Below are 21,709 nucleotides of genomic sequence, written 5' to 3' on the forward strand. Positions count from 1 at the left end.
ATACTTGCCTCCTCTCACATCCCCTCCTCTTTGCAGAGATTTACCACAGCAAGAAGTTTGCAAGGTTTAGATAAGTTCAGAAGGCTACAAGTAACTGCCACATTTACACACAGCAGGGCCATGACAAGGGGCAAAGTAATAAAAACATCTCCATCTGTCAGCAAGAAACATGCCCTCAACTCTACATGGATTCTGGTTCTCCTGTACCTCAACTCTAACCCGCACCTGCAGGACAGAATCCACTTTTGGGTATGAAGAAAAAACAAGTGTCAGCCATGTGCAAGTTGTCAGTATGAACTAACACCCATGTTTTTTGGTGTATGTGTGGGTGGGGGATTAATCTTTTGCTGGAAGCTATAAGGTGAAAAATTACAATGTGAAATAATTAACCCATTAAATTTCTGCATAATGTTGATGGCTCTTCTGCAATGCCCTTTATTGGGAAGAAAGGCCATCCTCTGGGTATTTAGTTCACCTGCTTTCCAGCACAAATCCTTCCAGTCGCTATGTACCAAGCTTAATGCGGTATTCACAGACCGGGAGCAATGCGCAAGTATGCTAAGGAGGACTTGCACAGATCTAATGACAGTGATCAAAACTGCTGTCTCTGGCTGGTAGGCTTTCTTGTCTGTAAGTTCTTGGGCATTTGTTCCTGCTCTTGGGCATGAGAACAAAAAAATGTGGCAGTAGTTCATTTTAGGTATAAGGCTTCAGGAAAGTATAAAAATATGTTTAAAAAAAAAAAAAAGGGCAACTTTCTCAGCAGAATTATTTTCATCACTTCCCACCCACACCCAAAACTAATCTTTCCTGTCAACCCACTTGGGTTTTTTTGTTATCCTGACTGGATGAAAAATACAGCCAGGCTATTCTTCCTTCCCACCAACTCAACCGATATTCTTGGAAGTTATTTTAAACATCAGGTTTCATTTATTATCTGAAGTAATAAGCATAAATCCAGTTTTAAGGAAAATGCAGTTTTGTATAAGTCTATTGCATAGATCTTCCATTCTGTGTGCTCCATCTGCATGTGCAATCTGCTTCTATATTTTCAGCCAGCTTGCATGGGCAGATTAATGCGTACAATTAGAAAGCAACCTCACAGGCGTTCAATAAACTGCCTTCATTATTACACTCAAGAGAGTCCCTTTGGATGTCTATAAAAGCCTAGTTTTCTGCCTGTTAGCTAAATAATTGACAACGCTTAAAATAATCAGGAGCAAATGAACAAAACGAAGACCATTGTGGTGAAAAGAAGCAAACAAAAGATTCTCAAGGCTGAAAACCTTTTTTTGTGCAAGCCCTCTTTCATTCTCTCTAGCAACCTATATTAAAAATCTGGTCAGGTTTACATTTGCACTTCTGTAGGGAAAATTTGTTACCAGCCTGCTGTTTGAACCGCACATCATAGGGGACTGAAAACTAGCAAGGACACTAGTATTTATCCTGTAAAAATAGATAAATAAATAAAAATTCTGTTCTGATTCAGGTTTTATTTTCTTGCATTTTACGACTTTTGAAAAAACTGCTTTGGCAGGCATGTATATATCAGCTTGGTTTGGAGAATCTCCTGCATTGTATTTGGAATATGTACTTACAGGCACTCTGGTAAATTTTGTTTCCAGCTCCAAATTCTGAGCAGAATATATTGAGTGCACACATGTACCCAAGTGCAGCAGCGCCAGGAATTTTTACAAGAGTACAACCTTTACAAAACCAGAGGCACGAAATTGTAAAAAAGGGAAGAATTAAGTGATATAACAACCATCATGTACTATTAAAAAGTAACCCTATGTTCTACACTGGTTTTCCCATTACATAAATAGGTAGGTAGCTATTAGAAAAGTAGTGGACCACATCCAACACTACAGTTTCTGGGAAGTCAAATCCAAATCAAATAAAAGCACCTTACTGCAGAGCTGGGCTAAAACCATACAGTGAGACATGGTGCAGTTGGAGCACAGAGTCATACAGCCTCCGCAGCAAGACACAGATAAAAGCAAGTCATGAGGTAGCCATCCCTCATTACTGTTTAAATGACAATTTTTGTGTCCCACCTAAAGAGGGATGTCATGAAAAGTCCTTCTAATCTCTTCTTCGTTCCTATTTGGAAAGATGGATACTCAGCCCTTTCCTCACAGGGATTAGCAATTGGAAAGTATGGACTCTACAAGCATTCCTTATCTTTTAATGCACTCTGACAGAAACACAGTCTCTACCACAGGCCACCAATGTAAAATGCATCAAAGACACCATTACTCAGAAGGAAGGACTCCATTTCAAGTGTAAGTAGTTCCCAGAATAAAAGTGCACATGTACTCCTAATTTTCTAGATCTGGAATCCGCAGAGGCAGAACCACAGCAACACTATCACCAATAAATCCCTCAAGTGCTTCTCCTCTGTTAGTACAAACCTTAGCAATCTTGCCATGCATCAACTCCCCCAGCCCAAAATCTGCTCCTGTGTGCTCTTCAGGCTTTTTATACACAGCTACTTTAGGAGATACCTTGTGAGTTTTGTCCATTTTAGTCACCTAGTAGAGCTTGCGTCCACCTGGGTCAGAGGAGCTGCTGATCCCAAAAGAGAGAGGCTTGCAGACTTTTCCACAGCACTCTCCATGCATGTCTAGACCTCATTCTCATAAGACACAAACACATACTCAAGCAACTGTGATAACAGACACAGTTGACTTTCGAAGGCCAGTTGTACACAAAGAAGCTAACAAGGCTTTCAAGAGATAGGAAATAACTGGATTCCGCAGACAGTGGACAAGACTGCAGACAATTTTTTCTTTTGGCATTCACTTACTTCACCTTACGCCCTTTGAAAGGGGATTTCAGTGAGAAGATCTTGTTTTTAATAGTGACCGGAATTTAATCAGAGCAATGAACTTCTGGGCAGCATCATACTTTATTGTCAGAGTATGTTAATGACATGAGAATCTTAAGTGCTTTTCCTTATCAAATAGAAGTGGCACTTCATAAGGGAGAGGTACTGATTGGGCTGTGCATCGTGGAGGCTGATACAACTAGAGGTGGTGATCAATTTTAAAAGGTTTCCCAGCTAACGAGACTGCTGGGAAGGATTGATCTCCTCAGGAAAATTGTGATGTTGCTGGTACAGATGCTTACAGAGGACAGACTAACAAGGCAGCTTATCTTTTGAAATGGCTCCACAGGCCATGACTTTGCAGAGGTCATTGCTTTATATGCAGCGCATGACCTTCCTTCACCCACCTCTCACAGCAAGTATGGAAGGACATCAAAATATCCTAGCAGAGACAGCGAGGAAAGGGGCACAACCTCGTATTTGTTCTCTTCGCCTCTAGACATAAGGTCTTAGATGATGGAAGTAATGAGTCACTCATTTTTGCATAGTAGGCAAAAGCACATCTCTAAATACCAAGCACTTTTATGTAAACATGTCTCTAATAACCAGCAGTACTTCAGTGGAGTTACTTTACAAGATCTGAGATGTCGCATGGTATCTTTCCATTACTCCTGGATGTTCTGCTCCATAATGCCAATGTGTCTTAGCAATGCAACCTCAACAACATCCAGTGGTAAAGACTCCTCTTCCTCTGCCCACCAGAGGATTCCTTCAGACCAGGGAATGCAGTATTGTCACTCTGTACACCATGGAAAATTTTTGCTTAAGCAAAATTGCACTCACTGTAGGTAGGTTTTCAGCTCACTTCCTCCAGGTGCAGTATCTACCAGGGCCCTTCTGGCGCATGTTCAATACATAGTACATACAAATAAGCTTCTGATAGTTAAGCATAATCTTGAGCAATGGAGCTCGACAGTCCATCTTTACCTTCAGTTGCATCAGTCAGTTTGGTTTCCTAAGATGACACCAGCTGAATGATCACAAGGCTTTCCTAAATCAGTGGACAGAACGCCTGCCAGCCTGTCTCCTTCTCGGTGCCCCCAGGCAGCCTGAGCTCCTGCACCACCTGGGGACCAACTGACTGCCCACATGAAGGTGTTTCACAGAGTTTGGCCTGGTTTTGACAGAACAAAGCTTCCTTTTAATGGAAAATTGATGATCAGCAGAATTCATTTCACCTTAAGCAGAAAAATGGTACAGGCAGGGAAGGTGAGGGAAAGGAATAGATAAGCCTCTGTTCATAACTGGATAATCCTTAAGACAAAAAAAGTCAGATTAAATGGGAAGATAAGAACCCTGGCATTCCCCTCAGGAACAAGCAAATCACATAACTGAGGACCCTGCATTGAAAAGATCTGATGAGGTTTTTGCTGAGCTAGGCTTAAAGAGCATGAAGGTGTCTAGTCTGTCAGAAACAGCCAGAGATCTATAGCTGTGCAGGGTCTTCAGAATTCCTGAGGAATCAAGGTGTGTATGTGGGAAATCCACACGGGGACAGAGGACAGACAGCAGGCAAAATAATGACATCTAGAGACAAATGTTAGCACTGTTTAAGGAAAGGGCTGTGCCTAAAGCCAAATGGGAATAAAAGGAAAAAGTCGAGAAAGGCTGAGATCAGTGAGAAAGCACTAAAGTGTCTATACGTTATAGAACAGAGTCTGGGTAAATGATGAAGGAACTAGAGTAACTAGCATGGGACAAAAGTGACTCCTTTAAAGGTCACAGAAGAGGAAAAAGCAATCAGTCATACTAAGAACACAGGTGAGTAATCCATGAGCCAAAGATAAAAAAGGTAAAGGTGACTAAATAGCATTCTGTGTTAATTATGTGATAGAATTGGTTTGGATCAGTTAAAAATAAATAAGTAGGGTAGAGTGAACTGGCAAGGCAGGACCTTCACTGCCAATGGAATTAATTATGTTAGGAGTTAAACCATATCTAAATCTGACACTAAGGAGGTATTATTGGGAAACAGGTCTTCACATCAGATCTCTACATTAAGCTGTAGGAATATGTTAAATATAGGAAGACCTCATTATTTCCACGTGGGTTAGATTTCTTTACTAGTCACTTAAATAAATGGGTGGAAATGTAATTTAGATCCTGTTCCAATAATTAGTCTTGGACTGATTGATCACATATTGATTCAGTTAGAGAAAGAAAGCACAAAGTTGTTCTGTAATTCACAGTTTTCACTTCAAAGTGTATGTTTTGAGAAGCTAAGAGAAATCTACTGAACCAAATTTCTCACAGAATAAGGTATGGGGGGGGCTTGGAATATTTCACAGAATCACAGAGTGGCTGTGGTTGGAAGGGACCTCTGGAGGTTATCTTGTCCAACCCCCTGTTCAAGCAGGGCCACCTAGAGCCAGTTGCCCAGAACATTTGAATATCTCCAAGGATGGAGACTCTACAACCTCCCTGGGCAATCTGTGCCCATGCTCAGTCACCCCCACAGTAAAAAAGTGTTTCCTGATATTCAGAAGGAACCTCCTGTGCTTCAGTTTGTGTCCATTGCCTCTTGCCCTGAAGTCAAAAATTTGAAGTCAAAAAGTGAAAAAACAGCAACAGAATTCAAAACTTTCCTGAGCCCCAAACCAGAAAAAAAGCAAACAAATAGAACCAAAACCAAACCCAAAACAGAAGGACAGGCAGATGAGGAATTTTAGGTAATAAGTTTCAAATTTTACTTACTAACATTGATCTTCAAATAACATCTCTCTTCTTTGCATTTCTTGTTGCCTTTTTTTAACTTCAAGCCTCTCTGCCTGTAGCATTAAAAACAGGAAAATGTACTTGAGATTTCCAGTAAGCCAGAAACAAACTGATTATTTCGATACAAGTATTTAATTATTCTGGTTTTTAAAACAACTATTGTAGCAGTTGGGTACAGAAGTGACCCAATCCCAAACTTAAAAGTATTCAGACATGACCAAACAGCTCCTAGTCAAGAGACTAGTCTGAAATAGAAAAATGCACTGTGCTCCTGGCAGACCCATCTATCCTCACAAAGGACCCCATAAGCCTTCACTGTTCTCATGCCACAGCACTGTTGGGGCCATCTCTTGGTATAACTGATGCAGCATTGGTCCTAGTAAGAAGGTAGGAGATACAAACCACCACACTGAAGCAGATGGTGGTCTTGCAGCACTGAAAGCACAGTGATACGAGTACACGTAGCTCTGCACATAGACCTGTGGCCTTCAGGAGCATTAGGTACTGGCCACTTGAATACATGCTAAGACAGATGAAAGTGGGAGACTTTTGTACTTAACCAGTGTTATTCTGCCTCCGTTGCAAGTGCAACTGTTATTTGGCTCAGTGCAGGAGTCACCCAAATCCTTGACACACAAAACTCCTCTGGAAATCTGGATACCACACAAGCAATTAAGCTCTTTCATACAGAATTACACAAATTTCCAGTGGAAGGGTCATCTAAGCTGCCCCAACCCTCAAATTCAAGTAGAATTAAATGTGAAAATAAAGCAGAAACTAGAGAAATTGCTGCAACAGCAATATGTAGCTCAAGCTGAATTCCAGTCAAAAGGAGGCCAGCCAGATTTTTTTTTGACATGGAGTCTGTAGGTAGGTCCAGTGGGAAGAATAGTCAAAAGACAGTTCAGTGTATTAAAAGCTCAAATCAGAAGTGCCAAACTGGGATTTCTGCCCTGCTATATTTTGAGCACAAGCTCCCACACTGCAGTCGGTGAGGGGGGAATGCTCCAACAAGAGCTCCCAACCGAGGTTCACAACGACTAGCATGTTGAGCAAACTGCAGTCTTGGACTGTCACTCTGCTCATCGCCCACCCTCAGAATAAAAAAAAGTAATTGTTTGGTAACCCAGCAACCAGGCATTGCTCTAAATGAAGTGCCCTGGCAATTTCAGACTATACCTTGCAGAGATGAGAAGGGAGCTACAGGTGGGAATGGCCTATTTGCTCAGAGCCCCAAATCAGGGAGCAACACTGTACCTGGGTGGAGGTGTTGTGCAAGGTGAGGTAGAATGGGGATGGGGGGTGTCTGTAAGGGGGAAAGTGGTATTAAGAACAGGGCTGTAACCCCCCACCCCCATCATTTTCTTCCTCTCCTGCAATCAATAACGTTTCAGAGAAATTACAGTTCTACTGGCAGTTATTCAATTACATTGCCTTCAGTGATTTCAGGGTGGGTATTTTTTAATTGGATAAAGAATGACTGTCTGCAAGAGATTTACAAAACAAGTGCAAATTCCTCCTCAGCATGTATTGGAGTAGGAAAAAAAATCCTGTCAGATGTCTGCAGATAGTAAAAGAGCCACTATGTTGTGTACTGATATAAACTGTTGGAAGGCAAATGACTTAGAAGTTGTTATTTGGAAAAGGCAATGGGAAAATAAACAAAAGGATGAAGACGAATCTCTGAATAAGACATCCCGTTGCTCAGTCATTTGACATGCTGAGACAATGGTAGAATGTATGAAGTACTGATGCAATTAAAAAAAACCAATCTAAAGTAAGGAATACCACCCCACAGTATAGGCAAATTCTGATAGTGTTCAAGGCATAACTTGTTTGCTCCTAACCCCTCCACCCAGAGGTAGATGATTTTTTAGGCAAAAGACTCCCACCCACTTGTGCAACTTAACAATTTACAGGGAAAGAAAGGAAAGAGGATGAAAGGAAATCTGATGCCATCTATTATTGTCAAAGGTGATGTTAATACCCTCAAGGCACCAGAAACAGCTCTCAGGCTTTTCCTCTCCACTGCTCAACACTGCAAGTTGATGCCTTCACCTCTGAAAAAGCATTTGACACAGGATCCACCATCATATTGCAAGGCTCCTGAAAGGTCAAATCCAAAGCTCACTGGAGTTGCTGTGGTCTAGCTCCTAGCTAGAACAACAGAGCGATATTAACTTTGATAAATATAATCCTTCAATATCACCCTCTTCTCCCACTAGATGAAAAAGAAGGAAATACCCTACAGCTATTCTACCACCAGAATGGTGCCTGAAGAAAACTCCAGCATATTGAAACTATTTACTTGTGGCTGGTGTGACTATTTTCTACTCTGGAGGTTTACCCTGGGACCTCTGCTTAGGACACGTACAAATGACAGGCAACGGGACTGAGACATTCTGTAACTAATGACAATCTATCAGTAGACATTGCCAAGGCACTCCACATTTGGCACAATCTTCAAAAACAAAGCCAAGAGTGGAACAGCTGTGATATTGAAGGTAAACATGTTGAAAAGCATTAGCAGAAGGTCTGTAAAGTGCCTGGTTTTAACAAATTCCCGAAAAAGGCCATTCATGCTGATTAACACAGTCAAATTAAAGAGCACATGATTTGATAAAGAATAAAATGAAATTACAGCTTATTCTAAATAGGACAGTTTCTAAAGATGGCAGGACTGTTACTGTGTAATGTAAGACCAAAAGAAAGTTGCACACAGTAGAAGTACACTGAGCCTTTTCACTTCAAACCTTTTGAATCTTTTAATATTTAGTCAAGATTTAGAATATAGAAGTAAAGGCTAAAGGCAGGGTAACAGGAATAGAGATTGAACAACAGGAAACAGAAATATCCAGTGCACTGAAGTTATGCTGGTTTGTGTACAGCACAGATGCAGAAAGCTTAAAAAACAAGAAGCCAAAGAGCAGCCATTTGTTTATTTTCTTCAGAACTTTGACAGTCCTTTCACCCAAAAGAAGTTATGGTGCAGCCTGGTCAAAATCTGTGATATGAAGAGCTGCCCAAAAGATACCCAACTGCAGATGCTTGATACTAATGAGAAAATAAGAATAATAACGCTACATCCCATGTACTCCCACACTTTCTGCAGATCAGACATGCATCTCAGCTCTAGGGACAAATACAGAAATAGGGACTCCCCTGCTAATGTTACAAAGCCTCTCCAAAATTATTTCAGTAAGCACTCAGAGATCACCAGCTCAGAAGAATGTCCAAACTCATGCAGCCCAGGGTTATCCTATGAACAAATCAAAGCAGTTGCAGGACAAGCTTCCTGACGTGGAGTGCACAGGATCCCAAATGCCATTCACTGTTACACACAGGGACTCGAGTACCAGTTCACACAAACTGGTCCTGTAGAACACATAATGAGGGGGAAAGGCCCACCTTTCTTCCCTCTGGGAACCAGAGAGAGACAAGGTAGATGCCAAGAGTGTTGATATTTCAGCACCTAACCTCATGGTTTATTAAAAAATGACAGAGACAGGCAGGTGGACTTGTACAGATGGTAAGGCAGACCTTGCCCATTTGGGCACTGCTTTGGCAGACACCCAGTTTTCTCTTGGTCACAAAGATAACGGGAGAGTGGATACTGCTTTTCTCTGCAAAACCACCATTAAAGCAATAACATAAACAGATCCTATGTTCATAAGCAGCACTGGCTTACAGAATATCATCCCTACAATCAAGGAATAACTGAGCTGAGTACCAGCACCCATTCTAGTCATCGTGCATTACTCTGTAGGGCTTCACCATTCACATTTGTTGGCAAAGTAGCCCTCCAGCTGTGAAAGTTTCAGGGCCCCTGCTGATAAAGATGGCTAGCCATTATCTCCTTTCCAACTGCCAGACAATTTGGTTTTTACTGAATGAGTAATAACCTTGAGCAAAAGAGGGACTGGCCAGCAAGAAAAGGCAGCTTGTGAATTTGCGGGAAGACATGCTCTCAGCTGATGCCCTGCACTTTAAAAAAAACCATTCTTCTCCTGCTGTAACCGGGGTCCAATGTTTGTTGTACAGTGCCAGTTCTTTCGGATCCCTTTCTTGTCACCCTCAGCTCTCAGGAGCCTTCCATCTGCAGGCAGGGTGAGATAGCCAAATCAACACCTTTAAGTGGCTTTCCAGCATGCTTTTCTTAAACACAGAGTTGAATATATAAACATCTTCCAAACAGAAATCTTCATCAGCCCAATCACTATTGTGGAAGACAACCCAAACAAAGAAATTAAAATTAACAGTTCCTTTTCATGCTCCTCTGTTTTATTTGTTTTCTTTGTGGGTATATGTTTCTTTATCCAAATTAAACAGTCTGTTTGGCAAAGATGTTTGCCATGGTGTTGCATTCTCCTTTAGAAGAAGCTGATAGTTACAGTTTTACTATCTACAATATCTATAAAGATTTTATAATCTGGGGGAGTGAAGGTAAGGAAATTAAAGAGCATGAAAACAAAACTGATACATCAATATATATTCTAGGTGTAACTATAAATTATAGCAGTCTTTCAACATTTTTCTTTTCCAACGCCCACAGGCAAACAACATATATTTAATAGGTGAATAAAATATAATTAATCCCCTTTCTACCACTGCTATCATCACTGCTTCTAGAGCTATACATGAGCTGGTAACTGTTAATGACATTTCCACATGATAACATTTATTGCCCCTGTGAGCTATTGTGTACGGGCTTATCCCCAAAGAGCAATGCTAACCACTGAAAGACTGGGAACACAGTAACCCTTACCTAGAGGCAATTAAGGCTATTTTTGTGTATGCATGCCCTTGTACGCCATCCAGTAGTGATGATTTTTTTAAATTAACTCTCAGCAGTCATCTTCTGCACAGCAGATAATTTTTACTGTTGTGAAGGCAAAACTTGCAAACCTGAAATCTCCCTTTCTCTCATTACTACTGTGCACATCAGTATCATGTTCCTCCTCTTTTCTTTTTTCATTTAAATTCCACGTTACACTCTCAAGTGAGTGCTACTTGGTTTCCACCACGGAGACACGAATGAACTTTTACAAAGATTTATGCAGAACACAGGACAAGAAGATACTTTGTAAGAATAATTAGAAAAACAAACAAACAAACAAACAAAAAACACAAAAAACCACCCACAAAATAAAACTGAAGATTTAAAAGTGAGCTATCATTCGTGTCAATATATGGAGAATATTAGAAGGAAAAGTGATCTTACATACTAGCAATACACCTGGGTGTGCAAGCCCCAAAGGAACTGGAGGGACATCTGAATTTCAGGGTGCAGTCAGCAAAAAGCAGATAGACTACATGATCTTTTTATTATTTGGATGCCTTTTCCACTATGACAGGCTGGATTTTCTTGTATTCTTCCCAGCAGGCAGTTGTGGATTTCTGTAAGGTCTTTGTGCCATCTGCCACAATCTGATCTTACAGAGAACGCTCATGCCAAAGTGAACTATATAACCTGTATACACAACATTAATCCTCACCATAGTGTTCTCTCTTTCTGCTAGTTCTTCAGGATGGATGCAGCTGAAAGGCTGGAGTTCCTGAAGAGCCAAAGGAATGCTCAAGCCCCAAAGAACACCAGGTCAGGATCTTTCAGTCAGCTGCTGAGGAGAAGGACTGGATTTCCTAACTCCGTGATGCAGTCTGGGGCTACCATTACTTTTATTAGCCTGTTCCATGTATTCAGCAAAATCAAGCATCAGGACATGAACTTTGTTATATGGCTTCAATTCTGCAGTAAGCATGCTTACCTTTTCTCTCTGAATTGCTTTCTTTTTCAGGATTTCAGCTTCTTCAGCTGCCTTCTTTGCTTTTACATATTCTTCTCTCTTGTGCTGTATGACATAAATACAGAAAATTATTTTATATATGTATGTATACAAAGAACACATAAGGTAAATTGACTTGACTCCTGTACTGTACATCTTTGAAACTTAGTGTGTTTTAAACAAGTGTGTTTGAGGAAAGTGTCCAGATTTTTTTCTTAAAATGAGGCACTGACTAAAGCAGGCTGTGCACCAGCTACTCCAATATTGGTTTTACAAAGACTGAGAAATCTAGGACTGATAAATGGGCATCCTTGCAAGGAGTCACACAGCTGATTGAGAACTTACAAGCATTTATACCTTTTATAACAGGAACAACATTTCTACATAAGCACTGGATGGGGCGGTACATTGATCAATTAGTCGAAGTGTAGGCAACATGCCGAAAGGTACAGTGAGGCATGAAAGTGGCTTTACAACTGTACTGATTATCATTTTAGATGTGATCTGTGATACAGGTTGCTACATATTTATAGGCAGATTTCTCATTTTCTTTGGTGCAGAACATTCGTTTCTAGTTTTCTGCTGCATCCTTCATGACTTTCTTTTGTCAAGCACCTGTGAGTTCATTTTATAGCCACATGAAACACTTCACAAAAAGCGTTATTTTTTGAGTTCTTAAAATAAACAAACAAATTTATTCTTCCTGACCTTTTGCTGGTATTTAGATTGCATGAGCATCATTTGCTGTTTCTGCCTTGCTTGAGCCTCTGATTCCCTTCCACCTTAAAAAAAGAAAAAAGTATAAATTGCATTTTGCATGAGCATTTTAAGTTAAAATGTCAGTCATTTCAGAACAGAGCAATATAACAGATTGCATGTATGGATATACAGGAAATTTTTCATAATTACAGTAGCTGTCTGACATTGAAGAGAACAGACAGGAGACCTCTTTGATCATTTTGTCCATCCGTCAAAAGCACTAGCTTGTTATTTACAGAGCATCAACTATATCACCCACTCTACCAGCAAGTATGTCCTACAGTATATGATCAGTTCACTGAGGAACTGTTCCATTTTCAGAAAATCAGTCACTCTTTGCAGATGAGTCTTCATCTTCAGATCCAGCTCTCCCCACCTTTGCTCAGTTTGTCACACACACATAAACAGTCAGAAATTTTATTGCCAAAAAGTTTCTCTTTCATAAAATTTAGGAACTTGGAGTCTCTGCCAGCTCTAATGGGATGCTATCATTTGAATATCTTCTAAGTAATGACTTGGGGCTCAAGGAAGAATCCCCTTTCTGAAATAGAAATCAAAGCCTTTTCCCACAGACCTCATATTCATATCCAGGTAGCAGAAGGTGCCCTTTCCAAAGGCACAGGCTCTCTTTTGAGGGCATCTATACCTCTGGCCATAATGTTCAGCCTTCAATTAAAAAAAAAACAAAACACAACCCAAAACCAACCAAAAAACCCCCAACCACACAGAGAAAGTGATAATAGGTCCTAAGGGATGGAGGCAGTGGGTTTCATTCTATTATTCTGCTCTACTATTTTCCGAAGTACTTTCTTGCTTTGGGAAATCCAGTAATTCGTTCCCTCAGTTGCTGCGAAAAACAACAGAAAAACCAACAGCAGCCCCGCCCCATTTTGAGGATGAGGGCTGTATTTTCACCTACAGATTTTCTGGTAAGTCCCCCCCCTATCTGCCTGTTAATTCTACAGAAACAGCTGGACTAATCTGTGCTACCTGAGGTGCATGAAACGTTAGACAGCTATATTAGATCTTTCAGGAGGGATCACCCTTCACTAGAAGTAGCTTTCTCCACTTACTAATGGAAGGTAAATAATCTTTAGGTGCTTTTGTGAGGTTCAATGAATGGGAGATCAATTCCTTAAGTGTGGAAACATTCCTATGCACACAGATAACTCCTTAAGATTAAGCTCACAAGAAAGATTGGCCACACAGTATATAAACAACAAGCTTACAGTAGCAACAAGCATACAGCTGGCATTGGAGACTGTCTCCTCCCTAGCTCTAGGAAATAAAATTGATACTAAACAACTTTTGAAACCTTTGGATGCTTGATCTTTCTTTCTTTCTAGCCTTTTATTGGCAACATTTAACACTCTTGTGTTCACTGTACGTTTCTGCATGTACATTGGCTCTAAGCAAGTATTTTACTGACCATCATTAGCCACTGCCTATAGCCTTTCAGCCAGGTTTAATTCATTCAAGTTGGCTTGGGTGCAATGTGTCAAATGTTTCACTGAATTAAGATTATGTTGTGACTGTCTTTATATAATATGATAAAAAACGAGGCCATTGCGTTTATCAGGCATGATTTGTTGCTCCATTCCTTGCTTATGGAGGAGGGTGGAACTTGCATCCTTCATCCCTCTATGGTACCTGAAAGTTTGCCAGCCAAATATTACAGAGTTGAAATCCAGAATATTTATTTCCCTATGGAAAGCATGAGCATTAAGAAACTTCAGCTTCAAGAATTCTCTGGTGATTTGGACTAGATGTGTAGTGTCTTAAAATCACTCTGAGAAAATAACATAGGATACGTTTTTACCTTAATGAGTACCTACAGTTGTGAAATTAGAGATGCCGCTTATACTTTTTTCTCTTTCCTTGAGCTCTCTTCTGTTCCAAATTTGTTCCTGTGGGAATGATAAGATCCAATAATCTTTGCACCTTACCTCATTTCAGAGGCACTGAACACAGTGCATGTGTCTCAGTCTCCAGGGGTCTTTCTAAGTGGCAGCTAGACAGTGACTGAGGAGCTCATATAACCTCCTTGAACTCTTTCAGCTTTTTCTTGCCTTTTTTTTTTTTTCTTAATTTGCTTCTTTCCCAAGAAATTTGTTAAATGCAGTGGGACCAGAAGAAGTTAAGACTCCTTACAATCTTAGCCACTGTGGGTTTGCCACCATGTCCCCAGTCACACAGCCAGCCTGTGTAAATTCTGCATAGACACCACACACCAACTTTCTGTCTTCAGGTTTCACTTTCTTCAGCAGAAAGCTTTGTGGTCCTCTTGGGGCAGAAGCTTGTCTTCTAGGAACTGCTCACAGGCAAGAAGCAGCCAGTATGTATGAGCTCACAAAGAGCACATCTGGCCACAGGATGGTGGTCATACAGGGCATTACACCAACTTGCAAAGGTAGGTTCACCACAGTAAACAACTGAGATTCAGGCTGCAGGGCAAAACAAACACGTGGGACCAGTATCACCTTGACCCCAGAAACAAATCTGGGTTGGAGTCAGATCAAATTCCTCCATCTCCCATCTGGTATCTATTCTTATACACAGTAAACCACCCCAAACTTATCTTGTATGGCACGGCAAAGAAAGAACTTAGTTTCCAGGTCAAACAGACAATAGCCCGCACTGTGTACCCCAAATTCTCCTACAATAGCCAAGAGAAGAAAGACAAGCTCCAGTTTCACAAAACTAATAAAGGCATCATTATAATCATTCACATTGTCAGAATGAATTTTGTGCCACTTCTATTAGTGTAGTTCCTCAAGGTCATCCCATTTTTGCTGTGCAGTATCCTCATCATGTTTGGTACGGATGATGCTTTCAAGCTTTGTCTTGTCAGCAAGCTTCATCAGCTCTCTCCTACCTTTTGTGCCAAAGAAAGATACTAAAACAAGATATGTCTGAAGACTGGTACTTGAAAAGCACTTCTAATAACCTTCCTCCCTCTTCAGCACAACCTGCAGCCCTACTTTCTGTACAAGACTTGAGGTCTGTTGGGGAGGTTTTTTTTGTCTTTTAAATTTTTTGAAAACTAACTCCTAAATGACATTAAATTAAATGCTTTATAGCGGTTACAATTGAAGAGATTGACTACAGTTCCTCTCACTTGTCTAGGAAAAAAGTTGGCTATGTTATCAAACACATCAGTTCAGCATTACCTAAGTTCCTGTAGCTTTTTATTCTGTTTTTCATTTACCTATCTCTGTTGTTATTTTTTACAAAAATGTTAATACAAAGCCACATGCACATTTAGCCTGCAAATGCCTGAAGCTGCAGGGTTCACTTCTGCCTCTTCGGGAGCTAGCCATCAGGAAACACACTGTCCCCTAACACAGAGGAGTCTTCTTATGGGTAACTGGAGGGTCTTCAACATATGTTGTCCATCTGCCCACTATTTCCAAGTGTGCGTCCCCTCAGAGACATCAACCACAGAAAATGTTGCTAGCAGGAGGGATAATCCACCTCTTTTTCCCAAATGTTAGTACTGATTTTCTACACTGAGCTTGACAGATTTCTCGAGTGACAATCTATGCTGTTTTGTTTCAGAAACCATGACCATCAAAAAGCACAGAGCACATACAGTAGGCTCATGTTAGCCCTTTTTGACACTGAATCTCTTTAATATGGAAAAAGAGGAAAACGTCTCATGTCCTGGAACATACAATTTTGCAATTCATAATAGTTGCTTCACACGTCTTACCCAGTCTCTGTGGAACCAACTTAATTGGCCCTGGCTGGTGCTCTTTCTTCCACCGCTCCAGGTCATCTAGCTCTTTCTTAGCAACTGAGCAGGTCCAAAAAGAAACAAATATATGGAAGTTAGAGGCAGCACTAAAAAGCAGGTGGTATCATTAGTTGTATGTAACCCTGAAGACCCTTCCAGGAATAGACACACTTGTTCTCAAGGGGTGCAGATGACCCCCAGGAGATTACATGGTCACTGCAATGAACTGTTAAGAAGGCAAACACTTTGCCTAACTTGAGACTGTATGGTGAGAAAACCTTAGGATTCAACCCCAAAAGCAAAACAAAAAACAGCTAAGGGACTGCTAATAGACTTCTTTTTAAACCCTGGGAACCTGTAGGTAAATGCCACAGTACAGGTAAAGCAGAAGTTGTTACAATTAAGATGTTATAGCTGCATGTAGGGAAATGCTTGTGATATAACACTCCCCAGCAGGAAAATGAAGAATAAGTAATTTTCCCTCCCAACCACATGCTTCCTAAATGAAAACAGGAGGAGTTAATGGTTCGGCTTCAAGTTAAGACACTTCAACACAGGTGTCCGCATGTGAGATGGGTGGAGAGCCCCCAGTGTAGTCAGTGGAAGTCTAGTCAATAGAGCCAGGGGCACCAGCCATATGCTTTAGGGCGGCTGGTTGATTAAACTGCTCTCTCAAGTCAGCTGACAGAAGGAGAAAAGAAAAATCATTTTAATACCAAGGAGCACAAAGCCTATGGAAAGAGGAGCTGTGTTTTAGGGTAGTACCTCAGTCACTCTAAGAGCTCAATTCACTCTTCCTAAAACCAACATGAACTATATTTTCTAATGGTAGGCTACGGCTAACAGGTGCTAACACCAGCTCTCCTCTCACAAGCTAAAGCCAGTTCCTGGGCAAGACTCTAAAGAGGCCCAAGAGATACACCAGCTTGTAATTTCACTTTTAAAACAAACACTTAGGTAGAGACTGGATTTAGTGAGGCCCTATTTCTGCCAGTACGCAAGGTGGAAGTACTTGGCGTGCTTCAGACTTTGCATGCTGGTGCCACAAAGTGAAAGCAGATCTTTATTAGAGCAGCAGCACCTTTGGCGTTATCATCAGAGTCAGCTCTAAGATGATCTGCTTTTATTCCTCCTTCCAGAAGATTACGGTTTGGTTCAGAAGTCCTTTTTCTTTCTCACAACCAAAGGTAACCCAACCCTACACCAGCATGCTGGTGAAGCATTTCAGCCAAACTCACAATGTTGGAGAAGAAATGTTTTTATTGCACTGTTTCTTTGAGGGCTAAAAATGTGAAGAGTGGTGACTGACACTCCTTTGGCTTTCGTGTCTTGCACAAATAAACAGCCATGAGTGCAGGACTGCAGTGCCTGGTCACCTCTGCATACAGAATTTATTTCATGGCTCTTCTGTTGTAACTTTTGGCAATGAAAGCTTTTTAACACATGCCTAATATTTCTGTTAGAGGTTCAGGGTGTTCCTGCTTAGCTACTTTCACCAGCAAGACTTGAAGTGAAGCAAAAGTGAAGATATTTTCTGTCTAAAATGATCTTTCCCATCTTCCTTAAAAGACCCACCTATAATCCTTAAACGGAGATACAAGAACCAACAGTGGTTCTAGCTGCTTTAGTTCTCCACATAAGAGTATTTTCAAAAAAATATCTTACATTTTTCTTCTTCCTCCCTCTAACGCAGAGAGTGGATTCTCCAATCTGAATTCAGTCCCGTAGAAGTGGGATAGAGCTAATTCCAGCTGTCTTGTAGAAGCCAGCTAGAATAGTTCCAGTACTGAAATTGCCAAAAATGTTTTCCTGAACAATACTTAACCTGCATGAAGTTTAGCCAGATGAGAAGTTAATCTTAAGAAAAGCCTACGCGATGAAGGAGAATGCTTGTAGCACCAACTTTACTGTCACAGCTGCACATATAAAAACATTGTAAAAATTAGGATAAAAGTTGCAAAGCGATACAGCGCACAAAACTCTAAACTTATACAAGTAGAAATAATGTATTACCATATTAGACAACGGAACTTACTTTGCTGCAACTGGTTTCTTCTGGTTTCGTTTGGAGTTACCAAGACATATGGGCTGACACTAAAACAAAAGAGAACACTCTTATTTTTCCTGTCTACAGGAAAACAAGATTGGAAGGGGTTTCCTTCATCAGCAAGATCAGTTTTCTGCTGCTGTAGCAAACAACTTCATATCAAAACCGGTATTTATTTTGATTCAGCTCTTCAGGAATTTTTGGTAAATACTCTAGAAATAATTGTTATATTTGGAATTGGCTGCAGCCACCAAGATAACATTTTCAGACACTTTTAGCATAATCCTCACTTTCCTTATTTAATTCTCACTCTAGACTGCTGACCTCAAATCTCAGTCATTTCAAATCAAATCACTCCCTCGAATCAAACAGTTCCATGTGGTAGACAACTACTTCCACAGCTTGCTCAGGAACAGAGGAAGACCACTGTCTACTGGGAAGAGCACTGGGGCTGGCAGTCCCACCCCATACCTCAAGGGCACCACGCACCTTGTAGATTTAGGCAGTCTGCCCAAGAGTTGTCCAAGGAGCATGCAAAATCATACTGCTTGTGATGGACCGAGGTGACTTGCTCTCAGCCCGAGCCTCAGTTTCCTTGTCAGCCTTTCATTTGTCAGGCACCAGGAATTCCTTGGGCATATTTATCTTGCTGTCATGCCTAAGGTGCGACTCATTGAATCAGGACAAAGGTCCTGTTTTGCTAGACTTAATTCAAAATGTGGTTGCTGTCTCAAGGAGCTATCAATCTAATGTGACAGCAAAGAGGCAGGACATGGTTCAGAGTGTATTAGAGACTTGAGGTGATCAAAAGAGTGATGAAAACATGTCAGTTCTGCTTGGAGAAAACAAAGGGATTTATCTACACAGTGTATTGTCTGGGTACGAGTTTACATGGCTCTCGCTCAGCAGAAGTTAAGCCATGGGGGTGCAGGTTCACCAGAAATGCACTAGGCAGCAGTCGGCTCCACGTATCAGAGTAAGCTCACATCTCTCTGAAGCATTCAGAAGGGTTTTATCTGCACACATGGGCACAAAAATTTCATCTGACTTCATCCAGGAAAGGCCCAAGGAGAAGAGCAGAAAACAAAGAATAATGAGGGGCAAAGGCTGAGACTCTTAAAAGAAGGGCCACAGGGGGTGGCTAGAGGACAAGCTAGGAAGCAGAGAGAGCACAGTTGGCTGTGGAAAAGTAATGAGAGAATGAGGCCAGAGACTAAGGCTAAAAAGGAGACTGAATATCGTGCAAAGAGATCAAAGTGCAAAAAGCTGCCTGCTGCCTACAATAATTCAGGGTTTGGGAAGGAAAGTATTTATATCCAATTACCTCTTTCACTTTGAAGACTTATTCTGGGAGGATGTGGATTAATTTATGAGATTAAACTAGTAAAGATATGGCTACAAGCTTTAATGGTGCCATTTAATATGATCCTTTCCTTTCCTGCCAGCATACTCTGGTGCCCTGGGACTGTTCTTCACCTCTCCACTGAATCCCAGACCCTTAAAGGCAGGAGCTAAGAAAGCAGCAATGCCTCTCTGGCATTCATGGCACAACTGTAATAGTTACTTGAAAGAAGTTTTGCCAACCCATCTTGCTTATGGCATAACATTCCCCATCAGTGATGGTTTTTCAGATTTGTATTCATTTGACTGAGTGGTAGCATTTACAGTTTATCCCAAACTGCCTTTGACAAGCTGTTGTACAGTTTATCAGTTTCAATGAATTTTTTCTTGGCTGTTTCAGATATTAAGACCGTATTTCTCTCAAGTTCATACACAAAAATGATTAAGTACCTTTTACACTCCCCTCCCTCTCTCAGCGAAAAAAAAATATGTCTGGAATTGTGAGTTGCAAGGCCACAAAATTTCCCCCCACAACATCAGTGCATCTCAGACATCCCACTGCTTCACAGCACTAGAGGGCAGAAGAGTTTTTATATCATCAAATGTACTCTGATTACTTCAAACAGTGTTTTTCTGGTTGGATTTTTTTAAAATTAGAAATCAAATTAAAAAGAAAGCATGGACCTCTCGGTGTCCACACATGTATGAGAAATCACAATATCAAATCTAGCCCTTATGCCATGAATCATTTCAGTTATCTGCTTCTGCTTTTTGGCTGGAAGGCTCAGAGGCTGGGAGGCCAGGTGGGGGCCACTTTTCTGACACCAGTCCATAGACATAATCCAGGAAGTCAGAAGGATGGCACACGAAATACAGCAAAGATCAATCAGTTTACAAAAGGGGTAGAGGTGACACTACACTTACTGGCAGGGAAACCCCTGCTCTGTTTTCCAAAGACCAGTGTAAGAGTCATTGTGGTTAAGAAAGTGCTTACTTAAAGGCCAATTTGGTTTCCATGTTAGTGAAATAAAGGCAAAATTAAAATAAAATGCGGATGTCAAGTCTGTAGTGGGGGAGCGAAAGGGAGAACAGGATACCAACTTTTGTTTGTCTTTTACCTAGTGTTTGTACTTTGTTTTAGTCCAAGTTAGGGGAGGAAAAAAAGCATTAGCGAGTTTATCTAACTTTATAGTGTTCATCTTGGTCTCTGGGAAGATAGATATGTAAGGGTATAGCTTTGGGTACTGGGATCAGGAGGAAGGAGGTGTGAGCACATGGAAAACCTGTGGGATGGGTGAAAGTCAGGGTATGAACTGGTCCTTGTTTTTCAAGCCTACAGCAGGAGAGGAGCCAGACAAGCTGTCACCCAGGAGACACCATCTGCCCTACCAGTTCTAACGCTAAAATTAAAATCCACACCTAGCATCCCTCGTTTTCTTTTTTTTTTTTTTTTTGAAGGAAAGAAAGTTAATGCAAAACCCCACCACCAGCTTTCACCTTATGTTTTAGCCAGTTTGCAGGATATTGCATGTAATTTCTTTGTTCAGACAAAACCTCTGATCCAGTAAAGCCTATAAAACCTGCTACAGCCTGTCAATTTAATATTCCAGTCAGTTTCTGAGTTGCCACAGTAGCCATAAGTCTGGAGCAAATTATCCTACTTACCTGGGTAGCAATTAAGGAAATGTGAAGATTTGAAGCTATCAGTGATGTGCAGACTTTTTGTACTTTACACCAATATATGAGGCTCTTCAAAATCCCCAACCAGAAAAGATGATAAAGAATTTAACTCTCCAGGTTCCCTAATAATGATTCTTATTGTTATATGACTTAAGCCTATCTTTGAGGTAGGATTGTTTTATGAATAAAAATACAGACGTCACTGGGGAGGGGAACATCTTACCCAGGTTATAGCTCTTCAAAAAAGGGAAACAAATCGTCTTACGTCTTTATAGATCATATTAATCTTGTTGAGGTTTTTTTGGTTTATTTTCTCCAAAGAAAATGGGAAGGTATTGACTAATTACACAGACCGAACAGATATTAATGAGAGTAAGAAAGTTATAACCCAATAAGAGAATGTATCTATATTGAAATTAAAACAAAAAGCAACCTCAGATGATTTTTCAAACAGATAGACATCAAATACCACAGCAGTGGGAACATAAATACCTATATAACTACGTATAAATAGGTATACAAAAATTTCAATCCAGAGGTACATTCAATACAGTCATAGAAAATCTGCAAGGACAGTTTACAGTTTGAGTGATCAGCAACACAGAGAACACCATGGCTGCAATCCTCAATTCTGAGTCCTGTGTGCAACTCCACTTATCTAACTAGCACCACTCAAGGACACTTTTTCAAGGCTTTCATGGTACAGACCATAGAAACCTTTGTTCTACTTTCTTTCCAGTTTGTATAAAATAGTTTAT

The 21,709-nt window shown here is 40.7% G+C and overlaps 1 protein-coding gene across 1 annotated transcript in view; it reads right to left on the reverse strand.

Annotated features, from left to right (window-relative positions):
- EPSTI1 (epithelial stromal interaction 1) overlaps positions 1-21,709 on the reverse strand; it is a 54,992-nt gene that overhangs the window by 26,939 nt on the left and 6,344 nt on the right. Inside the window, exons 2-6 of the mRNA XM_064440819.1 lie at positions 17,919-17,977; positions 15,860-15,943; positions 12,097-12,170; positions 11,371-11,454; positions 5,585-5,658 (exon numbers count right to left, since the gene is read on the reverse strand). Coding sequence (XP_064296889.1) covers positions 5,585-5,658; positions 11,371-11,454; positions 12,097-12,170; positions 15,860-15,943; positions 17,919-17,977 — 375 coding nt within the window. The remainder of the gene's footprint in view (positions 1-5,584; positions 5,659-11,370; positions 11,455-12,096; positions 12,171-15,859; positions 15,944-17,918; positions 17,978-21,709) is intronic.

The sequence above is a fragment of the Phalacrocorax carbo genome, chromosome 1 (genome assembly GCF_963921805.1).
Source record: "Phalacrocorax carbo chromosome 1, bPhaCar2.1, whole genome shotgun sequence".
NCBI classification, from domain to species: domain Eukaryota; kingdom Metazoa; phylum Chordata; class Aves; order Suliformes; family Phalacrocoracidae; genus Phalacrocorax; species Phalacrocorax carbo.